At 33.2% G+C, this 20,754-nt stretch overlaps 2 protein-coding genes across 2 annotated transcripts; both read left to right on the forward strand.

Moving 5' to 3' along the window:
* Positions 1 to 9,609: 9,609 nt before the first annotated feature.
* LOC125860586 (protein trichome birefringence-like 3) lies at positions 9,610 to 11,493 on the forward strand. The gene is made up of 6 exons (XM_049540586.1): positions 9,610 to 9,825; positions 9,893 to 10,130; positions 10,236 to 10,407; positions 10,515 to 10,714; positions 10,818 to 10,976; positions 11,112 to 11,493. The coding sequence occupies exons 1-6, from the start codon at positions 9,642 to 9,644 to the stop codon at positions 11,443 to 11,445; spliced, it is 1,287 nt and encodes a 428-aa protein (XP_049396543.1). The 5' UTR covers positions 9,610 to 9,641; the 3' UTR covers positions 11,446 to 11,493.
* A 3,511-nt stretch (positions 11,494 to 15,004) lies between these two features.
* LOC125860590 (protein SCO1 homolog 1, mitochondrial) lies at positions 15,005 to 20,598 on the forward strand. The gene is made up of 7 exons (XM_049540589.1): positions 15,005 to 15,202; positions 15,300 to 15,512; positions 15,963 to 16,053; positions 17,525 to 17,737; positions 18,361 to 18,450; positions 18,540 to 18,672; positions 20,146 to 20,598. The coding sequence occupies exons 1-7, from the start codon at positions 15,050 to 15,052 to the stop codon at positions 20,261 to 20,263; spliced, it is 1,011 nt and encodes a 336-aa protein (XP_049396546.1). The 5' UTR covers positions 15,005 to 15,049; the 3' UTR covers positions 20,264 to 20,598.
* The last annotated feature ends 156 nt before the right edge of the window (positions 20,599 to 20,754 follow it).

The following is a 20,754-nucleotide window of genomic DNA, read 5'->3' on the forward strand; positions in this document are numbered from 1 at the left end:
TGGTTGCCCAACTGGATCTATGGAGCTTGCAGCTTCAACTAGCGTCTCAGTAGCTTCAACCATTGTCTCAGTTGTAATTAGATCAATAAGTGGTGTACTATCACATTCTTCAAGCCTTGCAACTGGAACTTCTTCAGTAATTTCAGTTGGATGAAAAATAGGCATTAACATAGTATCATTTGCATCCATCTTACTTAGATCATCCATAGTGTTTGACTAAAAAGGACATAAGTGCTCATAAAAACAAATATCTTTACTTGTAAATAAGACTTTATTCTGCAGATCATAGAGTCTATAATCTTTTTGAGTAGTCTCATATCCCAACAATACAGCTTTGATAGCTCTTGCCCCAAACTTGTCTCCCTTAACCAAGTTTGTTGCATAACATAAACATCCAATGGCTCTCATGTGCGATAAGTTTGCCTGTTTTTGATACAACATGACAAAGGGAGTTTTATTCCCTAAAACAGTTGATGGGACTCTGTTTATGATATAGATAGCAGCTGTGATGCATTCACCCCAAAATCTAGAAGGTAAATGACCTTGAAATCGAATGGCCCTGGCAGTTTCAAGAATATGTCTATGCTTCCTTTCCACCACTCCATTTTGTTGTGGAGTGTGTGGACATGAGCTTTGATGAATAATACCATGATGATCAAATAAATCTATACATTGAGTATTAAAGAATTTTCCCCCATTATCAGATCTAAGTACCTTCACTTGTCTTCCAAATTGAGTTTTTATCAAAGTCAGAAAGCTTTTGAGTAAAGTGCAAACATCAGATTTAAGATGCATCAAGAATGTCCAAGTCCATCTAGAATGATCATTAACTAAAGTGAGAAAATATCTCATATTATTATGAGTGGCAACTTTGTAAGGTCCCCAAACATCCATATGGATCAAATCAAAACAATGAGAAGCTCTAGTGTCACTATTAGGAAAAGGAAGTCTAACTTGTCTAGCCAATGGACATATATCACAGTGCTGTAAAGAAAATGCTTGTTTATTCTTTACTATGTCTAATCTCCTAATCAAAGACATGGGTACATTGCCCATCCTCTTGTGCCACAACTCAGCTATTTCCTTGCATTCTGCTACATTCAGAGACTTTATTCTTGCAGGTTCTTCCTCGACTTTGGTGTTCAGTGTGTACAAACCATTTCGTTCCTCACCAATCCCCTTCATTTTCCCATTGAAGAGGTCCTAAATAATGAAGAAGTCAGGGAAAAATAAAGCACAACATTGCAACTCTTTTGTCAATCTATCTACAGATAACAGATTGAACTGGAACTCAGGCACACATAATACATCTGTAATCACATCACCTCCTTCTAACTGACATTTCCCAAAGTGAGTTATCACAGCTGACTCACCTGTGGGTAATTGAACCTTTCCTGGTGTGGCAACTGTTAATCTAGTATTAAAGAGTGAGCTATCACTCACCATGTGATTTGTAGCTCCACTATCAACTATCCATTGTGGATGTGTAGGATGTGTATGGGTTAAACTAGAAGAGCTAGCAAATATACCTGTCATGTTTGCATTTGCAGAAGTCTCATTTAATTGAGGTTTGTTTAACAGCCTTAGGATTTGATTGTATTGATCCATTGTGAAGTAAGGCTGTTGGACAGGGTGTGGAGTAACTCCAGTATCTCCAGTGTGTCCTCTGAAATTGCAGATCTCCTTGTTGTGACTGTCCAACATCGAAGGATTATGCTGATGGTTTGATAAGACAACGACTTCTCCAATTTCTCATGGGATTGAATGATAACTACAGACAGGCTCGTAGTCAAATTCTCATGATGACACCTATTCCTACTGTGAATCAATGTTATGCGATGCTCATCTAGGATGAGAGTCAAAAGGTTTTATGTGGGGAGCAAATTGGTGATAACAGTGCAATCGAATCAAATTCATCCCAAAGGTCTTTTAGTTTTGAAAAATACACAACAACAGGGGAAACACCTTGTGTTAAGGTAGCAATTGCTTTGTGAAGATGATATATCCTAGACATGTTAACTTTATCAAATCGCTCCTTTAAATCTCTCCAGACCACACTAGCATTAGAGCAGAAAAGGATTCCACTTACAAGTTCCTTGCTGACATTGTTGACAATCCATGAAATCACCATTGCGTTACATCGAACCCTATCCTGCTTCTCAGAATCAACTGTAAAAGCATCTCGTGTGATTGTGCCATCGATAAATCCCAATTTGTTTCTGGTAAGTAAATTGAGTCGCATCGCACGACTCCATAAGGTGTAGTTCTCCATGCCTGTCAACTGAATTCCAATCTGCACAGATCCAGCGACATTTGAAGAAGATAAGAATAAAGGATGATTGTGGTCGTTCCTTCCTGCCATTGAAATCAATTTTCATATCTCTATTTTCAACTTGATGAATCTCTCAATCCTTCGATGATTGCAGATGNGCCCATCCTCTTGTGCCACAACTCAGCTATTTCCTTGCATTCTGCTACATTCAGAGACTTTATTCTTGCAGGTTCTTCCTCGACTTTGGTGTTCAGTGTGTACAAACCATTTCGTTCCTCACCAATCCCCTTCATTTTCCCATTGAAGAGGTCCTGAATAATGAAGAAGTCAGGGAAAAATAAAGCACAACATTGCAACTCTTTTGTCAATCTATCTACAGATAACAGATTGAACTGGAACTCAGGCACACATAATACATCTGTAATCACATCACCTCCTTCTAACTGACATTTCCCAGAGTGAGTTATCACAGCTGACTCACTTGTGGGTAATTGAACTTTCCCTGGTGTGGCAACTGTTAATCCAGTATTAAAGAGTGAGCTATCACTCACCATGTGATTTGTAGCTCCACTATCAACTATCCATTGTGGATGTGTAGGATGTGTATTGGCTAAACTAGAAGAGCTAGCAAATATACTTGTCATGTTTGCATTTGCAGAAGTCTCATTTAACTGAGGTTTGTTTAACAGCCTCAGGATTTGATTGTATTGATCCATTGTGAAGTAAGGCTGTTGGACAGGGTGTGGAGTAACTCCAGTGTCTCCAGTGTGTCCTCTGAAATTGCAGATCTCCTTGTTGTGACTGTCCAACATCGAAGGATTATGCTGATGGTTTGATAAGACAACGACTTCTCCAATTTCTCATAGGATTGAGTGATAACTACAGTCAGGCTCGTAGTCAAATTCTCATGATGACACTTATTCCTACTGTGAATCAATGTTATGCGATGCTCATCCAGGATGAGAGTCTAAAGGTTTTATGTGGGGAGCAAATTGGTGATAACAATGCAATCGAATCAAATTCATCCCAATGGTCTTTCAATTTTGAAAAATACACAGCAACAGGGGAAACACCTTGTGTTAAGGTAGCAATTGCGTTGTGAAGATGATATATCCTAGACATGTTAACTTTATCAAATCGCTCCTTTAAATCTCTCTAGACCACACTAGCATTAGAGCAGAAAAGGATTCCACTTACAAGCTCCTTGCTGACATTGTTGACAATCCATGAAATCACCATTGTGTTACATCGAACCCAATCCTGCTTCTCAGAATCAACTGTAAAAGCATCTCATGTGATTGTGCCATCGATAAATCCCAATTTGTTTTTGGTAAGCAAATTGAGTCGCATCGCACGACTCCATAAGGTGTAGTTTTCCATGCCTGTCAACTGAATTCCAATCTGCACAGATCCAGCGACATCTGAAGAAGATAAGAACAAAGGATGATTGTGGCCGTTCCTTCCTACCATTGAAATCAATTTTCAGATCTCTGTTTTCAACTTGATGAATCTCTCAATCCTTCGATGATTACAGATGAAGAATTCCTAGATCCAATCAAGAAAGCTCTGATACCATATCAAAATATCTTCAAAACAGAGAGAGTTAGGAAATTTCTGTATATTGGTCAAAACGTGTTAGTCACTTCTATACAGTACATGCGTATATATACAAGTATAAACTGACTTAAGCTTAACTAACTAATGGAAAGAATCTTCTAACAGAATAACAGAATTAATATCTAGCCACTAACTATATGACACATGTACAAACTATAACCACTTAGACAGCTCAGCTCATCAGCCACTTTCTTCCATATGCTCAATACTTTAAAACCTTCAAAAATCAAAATCTTTTTCAAAACTCTTAGCTTTTCACTCCGGTTCCCAAACCAATCATACCAATGGACCAAAAATGACTCGGTACAACTTTTAGGAAGGAGTAAAATGATATTTTTTTCAAAAAATTTCAAAAATGACCTTCGAAATCATTATAACTGTATTGAAAATCAAATCTCAAAATGTTGTTGAATTACTCAATGAGGAAGTGGCGACAACTCCAGAATTGAATGTTCAATGTCAAATTAAAAAAGTTGAAGTCCACGAGATAAATATGAATATTTTCATTGATAAAATTATACGTTTACATGATCCAAATAAGGATGTAATTGAAATAGATTAACCCATTAATAATGGGTTGTTATCATAGCATCATCAAATACAAGGAGATTCAAACTGAGGAGGATGAAGAAGCATTCAAAGAAGACATAGATAGTAACTAGTGCTTGATAAAAATGTACTATTAATTATATCTTTATTGTGTTTTGTATGTAGCAATATGTGTTGCAATATTATCATTTTCTTAGTGTTTGCCTTTTAATTTAGGATGATTAAAATCAAAATAAGTAACTCGTGATTTTTATGTATGTGTGTTCTATAATTGAGCATCATCATCTTTTATTTGTACAACGATATCGATAGCTTATGCATTATTCATTAAGTTATGTTGTTTAGTATATTAGACTAGCTAGCAATATAAGGGAGTTAAACATAATTGGAGTTATATTATAAGAATTATAAGATCCAAAATGATACAAAACAAATTTATTTTCTTTTGAATGAATTATTTTTTTTCTTTTTTTGCATAAATCATTTCTTTTATTTTTGTTTATGATTAATAACCGAACCAACCCGAATCAAAATCGATAACAATTAAATCAATAAATATATATTATATTTGGTTTAATTTGATTTTATGAATTTAAAAATCGATTAAATTAATTTGATTTGATTTTTAACCAATAATCGACCTAAATCGATCCGTGAACGATATTGTATTTCTCATTTCAACTTCAATTAAATTCATTTGAGCACTATTTTATTGAACTAGGAAACCTTTTTCCTACACAATTTAACTAACTTTGAGTCATTTGGTGTGCCAAATGTCTGGTCGATCTATTCATTGGCAACCAATATTAACACAACATAAATGATTATTTGACTATGTTGCATGTATAATTATACGTCTTGTCTGTTTTGATAATACAGAATCATGTTCAACTATACATTTGGAGCAATAAAAGTGAAACATCTCCTCTTTACTAACTAGAAGAGAATTTATTTTATTGGACACTTATAAGTAAACCGTTAGAGTTAGTCATTTAGATTATAGAGTTATAGTTTGAAATCACTCGCTGAAGTTAGTAAAGTTTTTGAAATCCTATACACTGTTAATCGTGATTTGTAATCGCTTGAACAAGAAATTTTTTCAGTAACAACACTTGATGGATGTGGATTTTTTTAAGAATAGTTGATAGACGCTTGATGTTGTAGATGTTTTGGACTTTAAAGTATATGATTTGAATTTTGCTATCTATTTTGAACTTTAATAAATTAATATTTTATATAAATGTGTATTTTGTTAAAAAATATTTAGTAATTGACATTCAATATGTTTCAAAAGGTGTTTTAAATTTTTTAAAAAATTAAGAAAAATAGTAACAAGCCTGTATTCCGTGGCTATACGTTTTTTCTTTAGTATTGGAAAAGGGATAACAAGAAATTATTTGTTCTTTGCATTATCAAAATTAAAAATATAAAAACTAAGAGGAATAATTCCAACATAAACCCCAAAATCTTGAACCTAAAGACTAAAGAGATTATCAATTCCATTTATTTAAATATAAACTGTGATTTACCCCAAAAAATAATAATTATGCTACCTAACATTTAAATTATAATGTAGTTGGTTGGTATGTTATCTTTCTTGTTTTTTCAATCAATTGTCTGCAAATCATGACTCATTGATTCCCCAAAGATAATGATACTGTATTAGGTTACGTTCCACGTTTATTATTATTAATTAATTAATAATTCATTTTCCTTGTTTTTTCTTTGTCAATATTGAAATTTGTACAACTTAGTAAAAAAGATTTTGAAAATTGTTACTTCTATTATATAGTTCAGACGTCTTAATCTTAATAAAAATAAACGGAACTTAAAGTGTTTCTATTATGAATAGAGCAAAGAAAGAGTTATATTCTATTTGTACTAATTATAATTGTAATTTTACAATGCATCACTTGATTGTAAGGTTCAAATCTTATTATTTCCTTTCCACATTTTTTTTAAAAAAATCTCACACAAACTCCACATTAGAAAAAAAAAACATATATAGGAAGGTTACGTTTTAATTTTTATTTTTTTTATAAGTTGTTAGTGAATTTTGACTTGTGAGTTGTGATAGCAAGTTACAAGAGAAGTATTGAAAATACCTCTATATATTTAGTGTGAATTATTAGTTTCATCCTTGAACTATTAACGGCTTTAAAAATACCATTTATTTGACTAATTGAACTTAAATACACCCATGATCTTGCATCATGAGTGAAATACACCCCTAAATTCTCGCCAAATTTAGGGGTGTTTTCAACACTTCTCTCATTTTTTATAAAGAGTCTCACGCTCCTATTTGAGACCACTTACTATGTCATGTGAAAGATCGGGGGTGTATTTAAGTTCAATTAGTCAAGTTGAAGGATGTATTTAGGGTTGTCAATAGTTCGAGGACGAAACTATATAAGAACTCACGCCAAATTTAGGGGTATTTTCAATACTTATCTCTTACAACAATAACAATTATATAATTATTGTATCTTATTACGATAAAAATAATAATATTTGAAGGCCTAGTTACATTGTGTTGCGGAAAAAACCCAAACCAAAAAATTGGGATTAATAAATCAAATGATTTGATTTGAAAATATCAAATCAAATCGATCTATGTACACACTTACCTACAAGTGAAGTATTGAGAAAGTGAAACGTACACCAACCTTACCTCTATAAAGGGTTTAATAACATATTACATACCATATTTAACATATTATTTAATGTTTATCAGAGATTTGCATGAGATTATTTAATAAATGACTTAATTATGTAAATATTTTTATATCATCACTGCAAAAATCAAATATATAACAACCTCATAATATTGAATGTTGATGGTGCAACGTCATATATTGGACCCACCTTAATTAGTTGCTGATTAAGGACTCATATGATCTCACAACACCAATAGAAAAAGTTTATTGTTTATATATCAAACAAATATAAATGCACAATATATATTTGCACATAAATTTTTATCATCATGATTAATTAGTATACATTCTAACCTCATTTTATCACCTAGCAATGATTTTCTTTTCTCAGAAACACCTAACCATAATTGTCGAGATGACTTCAGATAGGAGGGTGTAGGAGAGTGTGAAGAGCGTTGATAAATGTAGTGTTGAAGTGTGACCATCTCAACAATGAGATTGGATTTCAGGACCTTTGCCTGCTCTGATACCATGTTGAAGTATGTGACCATCTCATTTAAAAGTTTAAGCTACTAGAGAGAGCACACTTTTTATTTGTTATTGATATTCTCAACATGTAAAAAGTTAGTAGGTAGTCGAATGTTGTCTTAGTATATATTAATATTTTCTTGTAGTCTTTGGCTTAGTGATAGTTTAGAGCATCGTATCTATTGTATTATTAGCCTATTCATGTAATCTTTGGCTTTTGGTATCTGTTATCATCTGTTGTTTACTACATTTAGGTGGTCCAACCTCGTTATTGATGCTACAGTTCCTTACATATATGGGAAACTAGGGTGTTCCATCTTGCTATGGTTGTTATGTCTAGGTCAGGGCCATGAGGATTTGGTTGAGATGAATGATTGCAAGGAAGAGTGTTTGATTATAATGTCTATTTAATAGAAGATCAAATCAAAGGGAATGATTAGACAGATTCTCAGATTAGGAAATAGTGATAACTTTAATCTGTTAAATTATTTGTCTTTTAACAAATGACTAGTTAATAATTACTCACTAACACTCTAAAAACAAAAAACAAAAAAAGACATATAATTTGCCAGTCAGAATTAGATGCTTCTCTAATAGTTAAGCTCTTTGCATGATTGATATGTGCATCTCACTTGTTTCATTATTAAATGATCTTCAATCTCTAGTTCAATTTGCAAGCATATTCTACCTAATAATACATTGAAATGTTGTCACCAGTGGCGGAGCAAGAAATTTCTAACTGAGGATTCAAAAACTACAAACTTGCATAGTGTGTGAATACGCCTACCTACGAAGGAGATTCAACAGTTCACATATACACAAAAATGTTTGTTTTATCCTACTTGAATAGTGTAGTTTCCTAGCGAAGCTGATTCAATTGAACCCCCTTCAAAACACTATAGTTTCGCCAATTCATGAAGAACCTACTCGAATTCTGTTTTCAAGTGAAAATTCAGAACCTAATCAATTTTGGTGGACTAAGTTACCTGATCCCTTAACTGGTGAGAGATAGCAAGTATCCAGTGAAATAGTCGAGATGCGCCTAAGCTGATCCGAGATTTCCTAGCAAATTGGCAGAAATACCTCTCTAATTATGTCTGTGAATGTCATTCTCCAAGTGGTACGTACAAAAATACATGTATTGCAGATCCCAAATGAAGCAACAGTTTGACAAATAAGTTGAACCTATTGTAGCAGAAACATCTACTAATGCTAATGACTGTAAATGCAAGTCATAGACTTATGAGACAGAATGATGGAGACATAAGACAGCTAAAAATGACATCACTACACCAAAAAACCTTTACTCACCTACTGATTGGTTCTGCTGAAAGTAACACAACAGTGGGTGGACTTTTTTTATATTAGTTTTTCTTTTACGACCGTAGTGTCCGAACCAACTTTCGTGCACTTCAACTAATTCCACAGGATATCTGCCACCAACAACAGGCAGTGGCGGAGCCACCTTACAATCAGGAGTTCATCCGAACCCCCTTTGGCGGAAAATTATACTATTTATACATGGTTAAAATAATATTTTAGATATATATAGTAGATGTCGAACCCCCTTCGGCTACTTTGTGTGTCTATTTTTTAGATTTTGAACCCCCTAGCTTATTGAAAATCCTAGCTCCGCCCCTGGCAACAGGTACCAAGTAACTCTGTCAACCAAGGCTAGGACAGATGGTAAGAAACACCTAGTGTTTTTGTTTCCGCTGGAATTCAAACCTGAAACCTCATGGCTCTCAACCATTTTATTGACCACTAGCCCACACTCTTGGTGCTTTTTAAATTAGTTTCTTTTTCCATTACAACAATTTTTTATTGCACACATGTCTCATAAGAAAGGTCAATATTTTGGAGCCTTTTGACAACTTTCTAATAAATTATAATGTCCAACCATACATGACTTAAACTTTACTCCTACTCAAAAATCTATTAAAACAGAAAGCCACCAAAAGCTTATTTCATGTCAGTCCTCATCATTCTGGTGCACTTACATTAAGCATTCTTTCATCATGGGATGGGCAAAATATGCCAGAGGAAAGCTATCTTTGCCTGTTATCACAGGAATCTTCTGTGCACTAACATTCACTGTTTTATTGTACACTGAAAGGATTACTACTTCTTCTTCTGGTTTTCATTTTGGGATCAAAACTTGTCCGAGACGAAATGCTGCAAAGTTGAAAAAACACAATACAGGTGCACCTGCAGCTTCTTTATTTATTCAATCTAAATTTTTGCTGTAATGCTAAATGTGGCTTAACAGGTGTTAGAGAATTGAAGAGCAGTCCACTAGACAATCCAACAGATGATAGGTTCGTATTTGATCCCGAAGAATGCAGCCTCAATAACGGAAAATGGGTGTTCAATACTTCGATTAAGCCATTATACACAGATAGAACTTGTCCATATATTGACAGACAATATTCTTGTACTAAGAATGGACGAGACGATTCTGATTATCTTCACTGGGAATGGCGACCTGATGACTGCATCTTGCCAAGGTTGGATCCATGCAAATGAAACAGATATATAGTACTGTCATTAGCTGTTATATCGATTATTGATACTACAACATGTTAAACTAAATTCTTAACAATGAAATGCAGGTTTGATCCGAAGATTGCCCTTAGAAAACTCCAAGGAAAGAGGATAATGTTTGTGGGGGACTCAATACAGAGAAATATGTGGGAATCTTTTGTGTGTTTGGTTCAATCTGTGATCCCAGAAGGCGAAAAGTCTATGAAACTAGGTCGGGTTTATTCCGTCTTCAAAGCTAAGGTAATCAATCATCAAGTCCAAAAAAAAGAAATCTATGCTTTTTCAAGAAAAGTTTAACTATTTCCAAGAATTTGCTTTTGTTTGCTAAACATTTCGACATTCCTTAGGAATACAATGCCAGCATTGAATTCTACTGGGCACCATTCTTGGTTGAGTCAAACACAGATATTCATATAATAGCTGATTCAAAACAGAGAATCATTAAAGTGGATTCTATCGCAGAGCGTGCCAAACAGTGGTTAGGAGTAGATATCCTTGTTTTCAATACTTATGTTTGGTGGATGAGTGGAGTTAAGGCCAAGGCATTGTAAGTAACTGAATCCATTTTCCCAAAAGAATGTCGAAAGAAATGAACTTCTACTTGCATTTTTCTCAAATGGCTTAAGAAATGTTTCGAAAAAAAAATGCAGATGGGGAGAGTTTGCAAATGGAGAAGAGGGATATGAAGAATTCGATACCCCCATTCCTTACAAGCTAGCATTGAGGACATGGGCGAATTGGATTGATTCAACAATTGATACTAATAAAACAAAGGTGTTCTTTACCACCATGTCACCTACGCACCAAAGGTACGCTTTAAAAGTACTTTCAAGCCCCAAAAATAATGCACATTACCTGCTACTACGAACGTGAACATATGCTTTCTCATTAGACTATTTTATTGTTTAAGCTCAAAACTTACTGCATCATTTATTGAAATTCAGAAATGAAGATTGGGGGAATATGAACGGTACGAGGTGTTTCAACGAGACAAGACCAGTGATGAAGAAGGGGCATTGGGGAGTTGGTTCAAACAAAGATTTGATGAAGGCAGTAGTTGATGTAATAGGAAGGATGAAAGTTCCTGTTACTGTTCTTAACATAACACAATTATCTGAGTACAGAATTGATGGACATGCTTCGGTTTACGGTGAATTAGGAGGCAAATTGTTAACTGATAAGCAGAAAGCAGATCCTTTGAATTTCGCAGATTGTATACATTGGTGTTTGCCTGGAGTTCCTGATACTTGGAATAGAATGCTTTATGCATATTTGTAGCAAAAATAAACAATATGGAGAACAAGAAAAAAGAATGTAAAAACTCTCATGTTAGAAAAAACCATACTTTGTTTTTTGTTTTTGCTTCTTTTTGTTGCAAAATTGTATGAATTTCTTGCAAGTAAATTGAATCAATATGGCAAAGTAAATGAAAGTTACCAGGTTTGAAAATGTAATTTCTAAGTTGTTGAAACTCAAGCCCATCAAATTGTATAGAAAGTATTGATTTGTAAATAAAGGGAAAAAAACAATGAATAATTTTCATGATCAAACGAGTCCTTGATTTAAATTTTACAATTGAATAAAGGGTAAAGGGTCAAATATGCCTCTAAACTATTCGAAAAGGTCTAGATATACCCTCCGTTTAAAGTTTGGCTCACTCGTGCCCTCGCTGTCCACCTTTTCATCTAGATATGCCCAGTGGCAGACCTAGGATTTTTGCTGAGGGAGTTCAAAGTATAAAGAAGAAGTTCAGGTAGTAACACAAGTGTGCGGTGAGCGTAGTAGCCCCTCGGCATGCTCTTTGTACAAGAATCATAAAATATTTCATTGGTTCATAAAAGTAAAGACTAAACTAATCAAAGATATCGAGGACAGATATACATTGATAAGAATTTTAGCGGATCAACTGTATTACATAAATTAATTCCTAAAACGCGTGAAAATTAAATGATGAAAAAGGAAGCGAGACGGGGAAGAAAGATATTTACCTTATCATGCTAAATCTAACTTACTTTATTATTCCATATTAAACATTTCTATCTACTTTTATCATGCTCCATCGAGCATTCTTAAAATTTCTTGTGTTTTTATACTTTTATTTTGTAATGTTTTACTTTAGTTTTCACTTTTTAAAAATTTTAAATTTTTATCCATTCAATCACATATTACTATGAAAATCGTCAAGATTCTCTAAAAATATGTAAGAATAGAGTTACTAATATTATAATGCATATTCAAAAGATAAATAAATAACATCGTCAATTTTTTTAGTTCATATAGTTCAATTTACTAGNAACTTACTTTATTATACCATATTAAACATTTCTTTCTACTTTTATCATGCTCCATCGAGCATTCTTAAAATTTCTTATGTTTTTATACTTTTATTTTGTAATGTTTTACTTTAGTTTTCACTTTTTAAAAATTTTAAATTTTTATCCATTCAATCACATATTACTATGAAAATCGTCAAGATTCTCTAAAAATATGTAAGAATCGAGTTACTAATATTATAATGCATATTCAAATGATAAATAAATAACATCGTCAATTTTTTTAGTTCATATAGTTCAATTTACTAGGTTAGTCATAATTTGTAAAAACGACAAATAACGAATAAATCAAATAAGTTTAGTTTTCATCCCTCTAAAATAGAATTAAAATATAAAATAATTTCATGAATTATATAAATTAATATTTTTAAAAGGGTGTTAATGATATTTAAGTTTCTTCATTAAATTACATCTAATTTACCTTTTTTTTTAAAATATATATTATATTTCTATCTCAATTTCTAGTTAAATATAATTCATCATATTTAAAAGATTTTTAATTTCAAGTTAGTAAATGAAAAAGAGTTACGTTGAAACAACATGAATAGTAGATATAAAAATAATCAAAATAAAAAGAATGTGTCTAATAAATTTAAACAAAAACAAATTAAAAAGAAGAAATGGAATAAAAGGAAAAAATAATGAAAAAGAAGAAGAAGGTCTAAGCCCAAAAGTTCCCTTTTCCAAAGCATTAAAAAAATAGGGGAAAAATGTTGCCCAAGGGATTTGAACCCGTGACCAAGGGGCACATCTTGAATATCCACTAAGCCAAGCCTTTACTTTGTTTTCAAGGGGTTCATTTTAATATGTATACCCATAAAAATCAGAATTTGACGATATATATATAGTGTAATTTTTTGACGAGGGGGTTCACCCGTCCACCTAGGTCTGCCCCTGGATATGCCCTTTTGGGCGATAGTTTTCCTGCTAGACATATCCAGCTCATTTTCCATTTCTTTAAATGCCACATGGAATTGTCATGTCATTTTGACTTTTACCACATGACATTTTAGGAGCATAATTGATCCCTTTCCATTTTCATATAAATGTCATGTGGTAAAAGTCAAAATGACATGACAATTCCATGTGACATTTAAATAAATGGAAAATGAGCTGGATATGTCCAGCATGCAAACTAATGCCCAGAAGGGCATATCTAGACGAAAAGTTGGACGGCGAGGGCACGAGTGAGCCAAACTTTAAACAGAGGGTATATCTAGACCTTTTCGAACAATTTAGGAGCATATTTGACCCTTTATCCTTGAATAAATAAAGAACATGATTACACCATCTCTAAAGTTACAATCAACGTACTTCCTCATATAAATAGCTACTGTCTAACTTTGTTATAATAACGATTCAGTATAATAACATTTCAAAATAGTAGCATGATTTTCTTTGGAACCAATTTGTCATGTTATATTTTACTCTTTTAGAATACTATATTTTTATCGTTAATAACAATGACATTTATTATAATGGTATATAGTCTTTGTAAAATTCTCCCTATAACAGTGATACACAAATATTATGGGACAATATTATATGTAAAAATAAAATATTATAATACTTATAGTAACCATTATGAATGTCATACGCATAATAAATTTCTAATAAATAAATATATAAATTTAAATAGTATGATTATAACTTCACTAAAAAAAGACTACTGATGTTTGTTTTTTTTCGTTCATTTTCATTTTAGTTTTTTGATTAAATTTGTTGACAAATATAGATAAAACAGAAATCCCTTCAATAGGTCTTTGTTTTTTTTTGTTATTTTTCTAGCTTTCCTTTGTGTCGTTTTGTTTTTGAATTGGATTTTGGACGTAAATAAAAAAGGTGTTTGGATCAATTTCGATTGAAAAATTAAATAAATTTTACTTAATTTTAAAACACTAAATATGTGAAATTGTATATAGATTTCATAGTTGTTACTTGTTACTTTAATTAATTTCAACTTAAATATCAGTATAATAATTTATTAATGCTTTTTATCCAAACACTTGTAAGAGGAGTAACCGGCCTAACCTCCCCAAATCTCAAATTATAGTTCAAATAAGAAAAGAGATAACTCGATATTTTAGTCCATTTCAAAATACTAAAATATTATATTATAATTATAAGTCTATAACTTTAATTAATTTCAAAAAATTTAAATATTAAAATAATAATTTTTGAACAATAAATAAGTTTTTTTTTGAATTATTTCTAATAAGTTATAAGATATTTTTAATCAATAAATAAGTGCAATAAGGAGTAAATATGAGTACCTGGTGGTCTTGAGTTCGAGTCTCCTTGGATATGTAGTCTCCTATGTTAGAGAACGTTTAACCCTTAATATGGGACTTTTCGATATGAGTTCGAATTTAATCGGGCTTCAATGTACGTAGGAGACACCAAATGGAAAAAAAATAATACATTTTCGAATTATTTTTAATATACTGTATTAAATAACCACAAGAAAATCGAAAAGTTTCTGTTCTGCGGTTTTGGTAGGGTTTTGAGTTCTTTGTACTTTTCAACAATCTTTCATCCTGCAAATAGCAATGGCGAAAGCAATATCAAGAAATCAATACATTCGCTGTCTCTATCACTCCATTTCTTCCCAAAAATGCCGTTCAACCAAGCCTTCATTTCATCTTTTCCACAGCCTTTCAAATACACCCACCACACCCAAATCTTTACCCCTTTCTCCATTGGTTAGCCTTCCATTTCTACTCAATTTTCTTTTCATTTTAATGAAGTTTATCTTTTTTCTAGTTTCTGATTAATGGGTTTCTTTTTCTTTGATTACAGGCTATGCGTTTGGATCGATTGGAAAATGGGTTCATTTCTTATAGGTTTCTGTGCACCTCAAGTTCTAGTAATCAATCGAATTCCGGGTCGGGTGGATCCTCTGCTGGAGCGAATTCTGGGTCTGGTGGATCTTCTACCGGAACTAATACTGGAAACAGTGAGAGCTCTGGTGGTTCTCAGAAGACTGAACAGGGAAAGTCTATTCGGGGTAGTGTAAGTTCTTTTCTTTATTCACAAACATATACTCCCTCCATTTTACTTGTTCAGTTAAGAAAATGAAATAATTTATCACTCAATTCCTAATTTATCCTTATGCGCAAAATTAGTAACATATATATGTATGCATATTGAGTTTGAAGGTAGTGTGTTTGGAAAACCTGCAGACTAACACTTGCATCTGGGCTATGTTATTTGTTATGTTTTGGCCAAGGTTATATTTTGATTATATAGAGCTGTTGTTATTTACTGAATTAATTGGGTAGTGAGCTTGTGTGATTGCAAGTTCCATTTTTCCTGTTCTGCTTTGGATAGCTGCATTTTTTTTTATGGATAATATAGTATGGATGCAAATGCAACTTCATCTGTTTATAGTAGGGTGTCAAAGATTTTTTATTTCTGTTGTTCCATAGATTCTGTGATTGATAAGTAATATTTGATATGCAGCCTGTTTCATGGATGAGCTTCTTTCTACTTCTTTGCACTGGAGCAGGATTGGTTTTCTATTATGACAGGGAAAAGAAACGGCATATTGAAGGTAGATTACTATGGTGAGTTGTATTAGTTTTAGGAAAAGAACTGTGGTAGGCTAATCACGTAAGAACATCGGTGAAACACAGCTTGACAATAGATTTTTATGGGCTCATTAGACTTTGGGTTTGAAAACACTGTGGAGGATGATAATTTTTTACATTTTAATTTGTGTTTATAATAGCACGTGTCTGATTAGGCTGCTAGTTACCTATCAGTATGTATGCATTTAGGTTTCTGGTTGTAGTACTGCCTCGCTCCAAGTATAGTGCGACAATGGTTGTGTGTGTGTATAGGCAGATATGTTGGAATGTAGAGTCAGTAATTGAACAATGGATTTCAAAAGTCAACTTTTACTTGCTCCTTGTTTTTTTGGAGAATGAAACTTTTGCTTGTTCCTTTTGTCAAATATAAATTTAAATAACAAATCACATCACTTCTGGAGCAATAATTTAGCCTCTATCTATTTGTCATGTGTATAAGGGCCTCTGCTGCAAAATCTCTGATTATGCTTGTTCTTTGGTCCACAACTAAACTTTTGTGCTCTTGAAAGGAAAAAACACATGCTGGAAATTGTTTTTGAGGATTTTAGGTTTTGCAAAGAAATAGTGTGGTGTAGTTTTTCCTTTGTCTTCCTTTGATAGGGTAAGTGTGCATTTTCAGTAGTATTTAATATCGGTAAAACACTGTTAAATGGTCACATTTATTGAAATTATCATCATAGGTTTCGGCTTAGTGTTACTCACAATCAGTGTTATCAAAGGTGAAAAGCGCAAAAAAGCTCTAAGGTCTGTGGGGGCTTTAAGCGCAAAGCGCAAATAAAGTGGACTTTAATGAAAAAAGGCACTAAGGGAGAAAAAAGTAAAAATGTTTATATTTAGTCCAATACTAATAATTATAAACATGAATGACAAATATATGACCTAACAAATTGAAAAAAATTATGATAAGTGAAACATCAATTGTTTAGTGTCACTTCTTCGTAAGAGGTTCATGGCAAGGAAAAGTTTGACTTAGAACCTTGATGACGACACTGAAGCGCGCATAAAGCGAGGTGCAGTGCTCAACACGTTTTGAGCCTCGCTTCAGGGCTTAAGCGCGCTTTTGATAAGACTGCTCACAATAGTATCTCTATTTAATGGAAATAAACCATTTTTGAGGTTTAAATACTCATTTTATGAAATTTAACTTTGTAAAAGGATAGGCCAGACGAGGTGCTTCATCTTTTAGTTCAAATAACAAACAATTGTATTTACTAATATTTTTCTGACCCTGTATTGATAAGATTGATTATTCAAATAAAGTCAAGGACCAATATATTACTCTTCCCTTTTGTTTCTTTTGTTCAGGAAGCCTTAAGTTTTGTGTACTGATATTTTTGAAGATTGTAAGATCATAGGCGACCACATGATTCTTGCCTTGCCTCTAAGTTCCTCTCATTCTAGTTTGCTGATTAAGCTTGTTACCTATTGTTACAGATATCACCAATGCCTCAACTTCCGTAAAGCAAGGACCTTCAGTAGGAAAAGCAGCCATTGGTGGTCCATTTAGTCTTATTGACCATAATGGAAAACCAGTAACTGAGAAAGACTTCTTTGGCAAGTGGACAGTTGTATATTTTGGTTTCACTCACTGTCCAGATATATGTCCGGATGAGCTACAAAAACTCGCTGCTGCAGTTGATAAAATTAGTAAGCCTTCTCATCATAGTTCTGTGCCTAAAATGGATGAAGTTTTGCATGGTTATTGTGATTGATCATTTCGTCAACCATGTATTATCTGACATTAGTTTTTCATTCCATTTTACATTTATCCTTCCTCTTGCCTTTCAAGTTAATGTCTAATTATCCAAGTTTTAATCCAGACTTGATTACCAATTTGTTTGGTCAGATGTAGGCAATAATAACAGAACTAAAAGGACATTCCAATTGTCAATGTTTGATTCAGTGAAGAACAACTGATGGTGCATATTAGTATCATGTGAACTAAGTAAGAGCATGAAGTGCATAAACTCTAACAGTATCCTTTTTGTGTGCTTCAATTGTCACTCCATTTTGTACATGAAAATGTTCAAACTGGTTTAATATTCTCCTAAAGGGAACATCTGATCGTTCAGCTACATAGGGGGAGATGTTGTTAGCTAGTGTCGTAGCAGACTACAATAAGGCAGCTACTGACTGTATGATTGCAGTTTTTTGTTGTGAGAGAAAAGCCCACAAGTTATAAGCTTTAGCTGTCATGATGTCTTTTTCCTTTTAATCTGAGCATACAGAGATGTATTAATCTTCTAATTTATAATTTATTCAATATGCAGAGGAGACGTCTGGAATTGAAATAGTACCTGTATTTATCTCAGTTGATCCTGAAAGAGATACAGTTGAGCAAGTAGGCGAATATGTTAAAGGTGTGTTTCAGATTGAACTGATTATATATTGTGCATTAATTAGATATACTTGTAATGTTGCAACTGACAATTTTGCACTCAATGTTTAGAGTTCCACCCAAACTTGATTGGCCTCACTGCTAGCCCAGAAGAAATAAAGAAAACAGCACGTGCTTATCGGGTTTACTATATGAAGACAGAAGAAGAAGGCTCAGACTACCTTGTTGATCACTCAATAGTCATGTATGTTTTACTTGATCCTTCTTATTCTAGTATGATTGCACATGCCAGTTTTGATTGCCTTGCAAGTTCAATATACACCTCTAATATTTCTGCAAAGTGGTCGTTCCTTGCAGGATTAATGATATCCTGCATACATAGTCTTTTAAATTTCGAACACCTTTAATGATATATAATATGGTGCTTTAGATGACGTCATTCACATATTTATGGATCATTCAAATTTATACATGTATACCGGTAATACCATAAACAGTAAGCATAAGAAAAATAACTTTATTACAGTGGTAAGAATTTTCATTATCTTTTATCCTCCATGTACCTTCCATCTGGAAAGCTACTTATAGTGGTTGTAGCCCTTCAGTTTCCATTTGATCACTTCAAAAGTATGCCTGCTTTAGGACCTATGTGTGTGATCAAAGTCTTGTAGAGTTGGATAGTTCCTGATGGAGACCACTGAATAAAGAAGTAACCTATATGTGGAATGGAGTGGAAATATAGTTCAAGTTGGAAGTGGTAGCTGGCGAGTGAGCTCAAAGAGGTGTTAGCTTTGACATACCCTTTGAGAAATCCACTCACCCCTAGGAAGTAAGAGGTGTTTTCACTAATTACACTTAATTAAATAGTACCTATTTAATATGGTTTCTTGAGTATGTAAAAACTCATTTATCTTAATAAGGGTAGATTTGGTAAAAATAATTAATATCTTCTTGATTATGTAAAAAATCATTTTTGGACTAAATGTAAGATATAAAAACACCATGTAATATGGACCTATGTTGCTCGGACTCTTTAAAAAGGCCAACGGGTGCGTGTCGGATTCGCCAAAAGTAGTGTATTTTTGAAGAATCCGAGACGGGTGCGGCATCAAAAGTGAAGAGTCCGCGCAACTAAGATATGGACTGGAGGGAGTAGTTTGTATTTCTGTTTACTGGCAGATAACTGTCTCCTTAGCCCGCTGAGATGATACATTGATGGACAAATCACCGTTTGACCATGACTACGATTTTGAATATTTGAAGATAATTTCATGTAAGTATTTGTTTATCAATTTGGTTCTTTGTTTGAAAAGTAGAGTTGTAGGAGCACTTCAATTTTTTTCTCACGGAACTTTTAACTTTTTATCCATGTCCAAACACCAGCAAATCCAAATACTGTTTCACCTTAGACTTCAATTACTCATTTCTTCAAATTTCAACCAAATCATATGTCAAAATGCTTGAGGCTTTTAGCATATCAAAGGTTTTTTGCAAAATATTATTATGATCCATCTTGTAACTTGATGTGAAGTTCCAGCCTATAGTTATTCTTTGAGATATTTTATGTCTTCTAAAAGTTGAAATCTTATGACATCTCTTCAAAGGATCTATATTGTTATCAAAAGGCTTGGATTGTCAATGGCTCTGATTTCAAAAGAGAGTATGTGGATGGTACTATAGCATGGAAATTTGATGAGGTTGATGATACAATTTGCAGGTATCTTATGGATCCTAAGATGGAATTTGTGAAGTTTTTTGGGAAGAACAATGACGTTGACATGCTTACCGATGGAATAATTAAGGAGATAAAGCAATACAAGAAAGTCAAGGCATAATACTCTTGGCTTTTCCGAGATGCCTTCTTCACTGGCCAAATTGTCTAGCTGTTGCTAGAACATTGAGCATTGCATTCAGTGGAAATTTTGTGTACACAGTAAAGAAATTTTGAGTACTTTAGGTCTTATACGATATCTGAGAAAAAAAAGTTGATATCCAGCTTTCATTTATTTGAAGAAAACTGTTGCAGTTTGATAGACCATAATCCTAAATTAGGAATATACTTTGCTCTCTAAGGTATTTGTTAGTCTACTGGCATTACCCTCGGCAACTAAGTACACATTGTTGTCTTCAATAATATGAGATCTATATTATACAATGCATTTTGCAGTTCCCCAGTAGTTTCAGAATGTTGTCAATTTCTGGTTTGATCTAATGAACTCTGTGTTATTCACTTGTGGCCGAACTGCTAATGTTCATGATGATTTGGTCAATTTGTTATCCCTAATGCAAGGATACAGTGAGCAGAGGGACTTCTGAAACTTTAGGT

Source organism: Solanum stenotomum, chromosome 3, assembly GCF_019186545.1.
Source record: "Solanum stenotomum isolate F172 chromosome 3, ASM1918654v1, whole genome shotgun sequence".
Lineage (NCBI taxonomy): Eukaryota > Viridiplantae > Streptophyta > Magnoliopsida > Solanales > Solanaceae > Solanum > Solanum stenotomum.

What these genes read in the sequence shown, in the direction of transcription:
- LOC125860586 (XM_049540586.1), top strand. Translation starts at nt 9,642, where the DNA reads ATGGGATGGGCAAAATATGCCAGAGGAAAGCTATCTTTGCCTGTTATC. An exon ending in ATTCCGTCTTCAAAGCTAAG is followed by an intron (nt 10,408 to 10,514) that starts GTAATCAATCAT and finishes GACATTCCTTAG; the next exon opens with GAATACAATGCCAGCATTGA. An exon ending in ATGTCACCTACGCACCAAAG is followed by an intron (nt 10,977 to 11,111) that starts GTACGCTTTAAA and finishes ATTGAAATTCAG; the next exon opens with AAATGAAGATTGGGGGAATA.
- LOC125860590 (XM_049540589.1), top strand. Translation starts at nt 15,050, where the DNA reads ATGGCGAAAGCAATATCAAGAAATCAATACATTCGCTGTCTCTATCAC. An exon ending in CTTTACCCCTTTCTCCATTG is followed by an intron (nt 15,203 to 15,299) that starts GTTAGCCTTCCA and finishes CTTTGATTACAG; the next exon opens with GCTATGCGTTTGGATCGATT. An exon ending in AAAGAAACGGCATATTGAAG is followed by an intron (nt 16,054 to 17,524) that starts GTAGATTACTAT and finishes CTATTGTTACAG; the next exon opens with ATATCACCAATGCCTCAACT.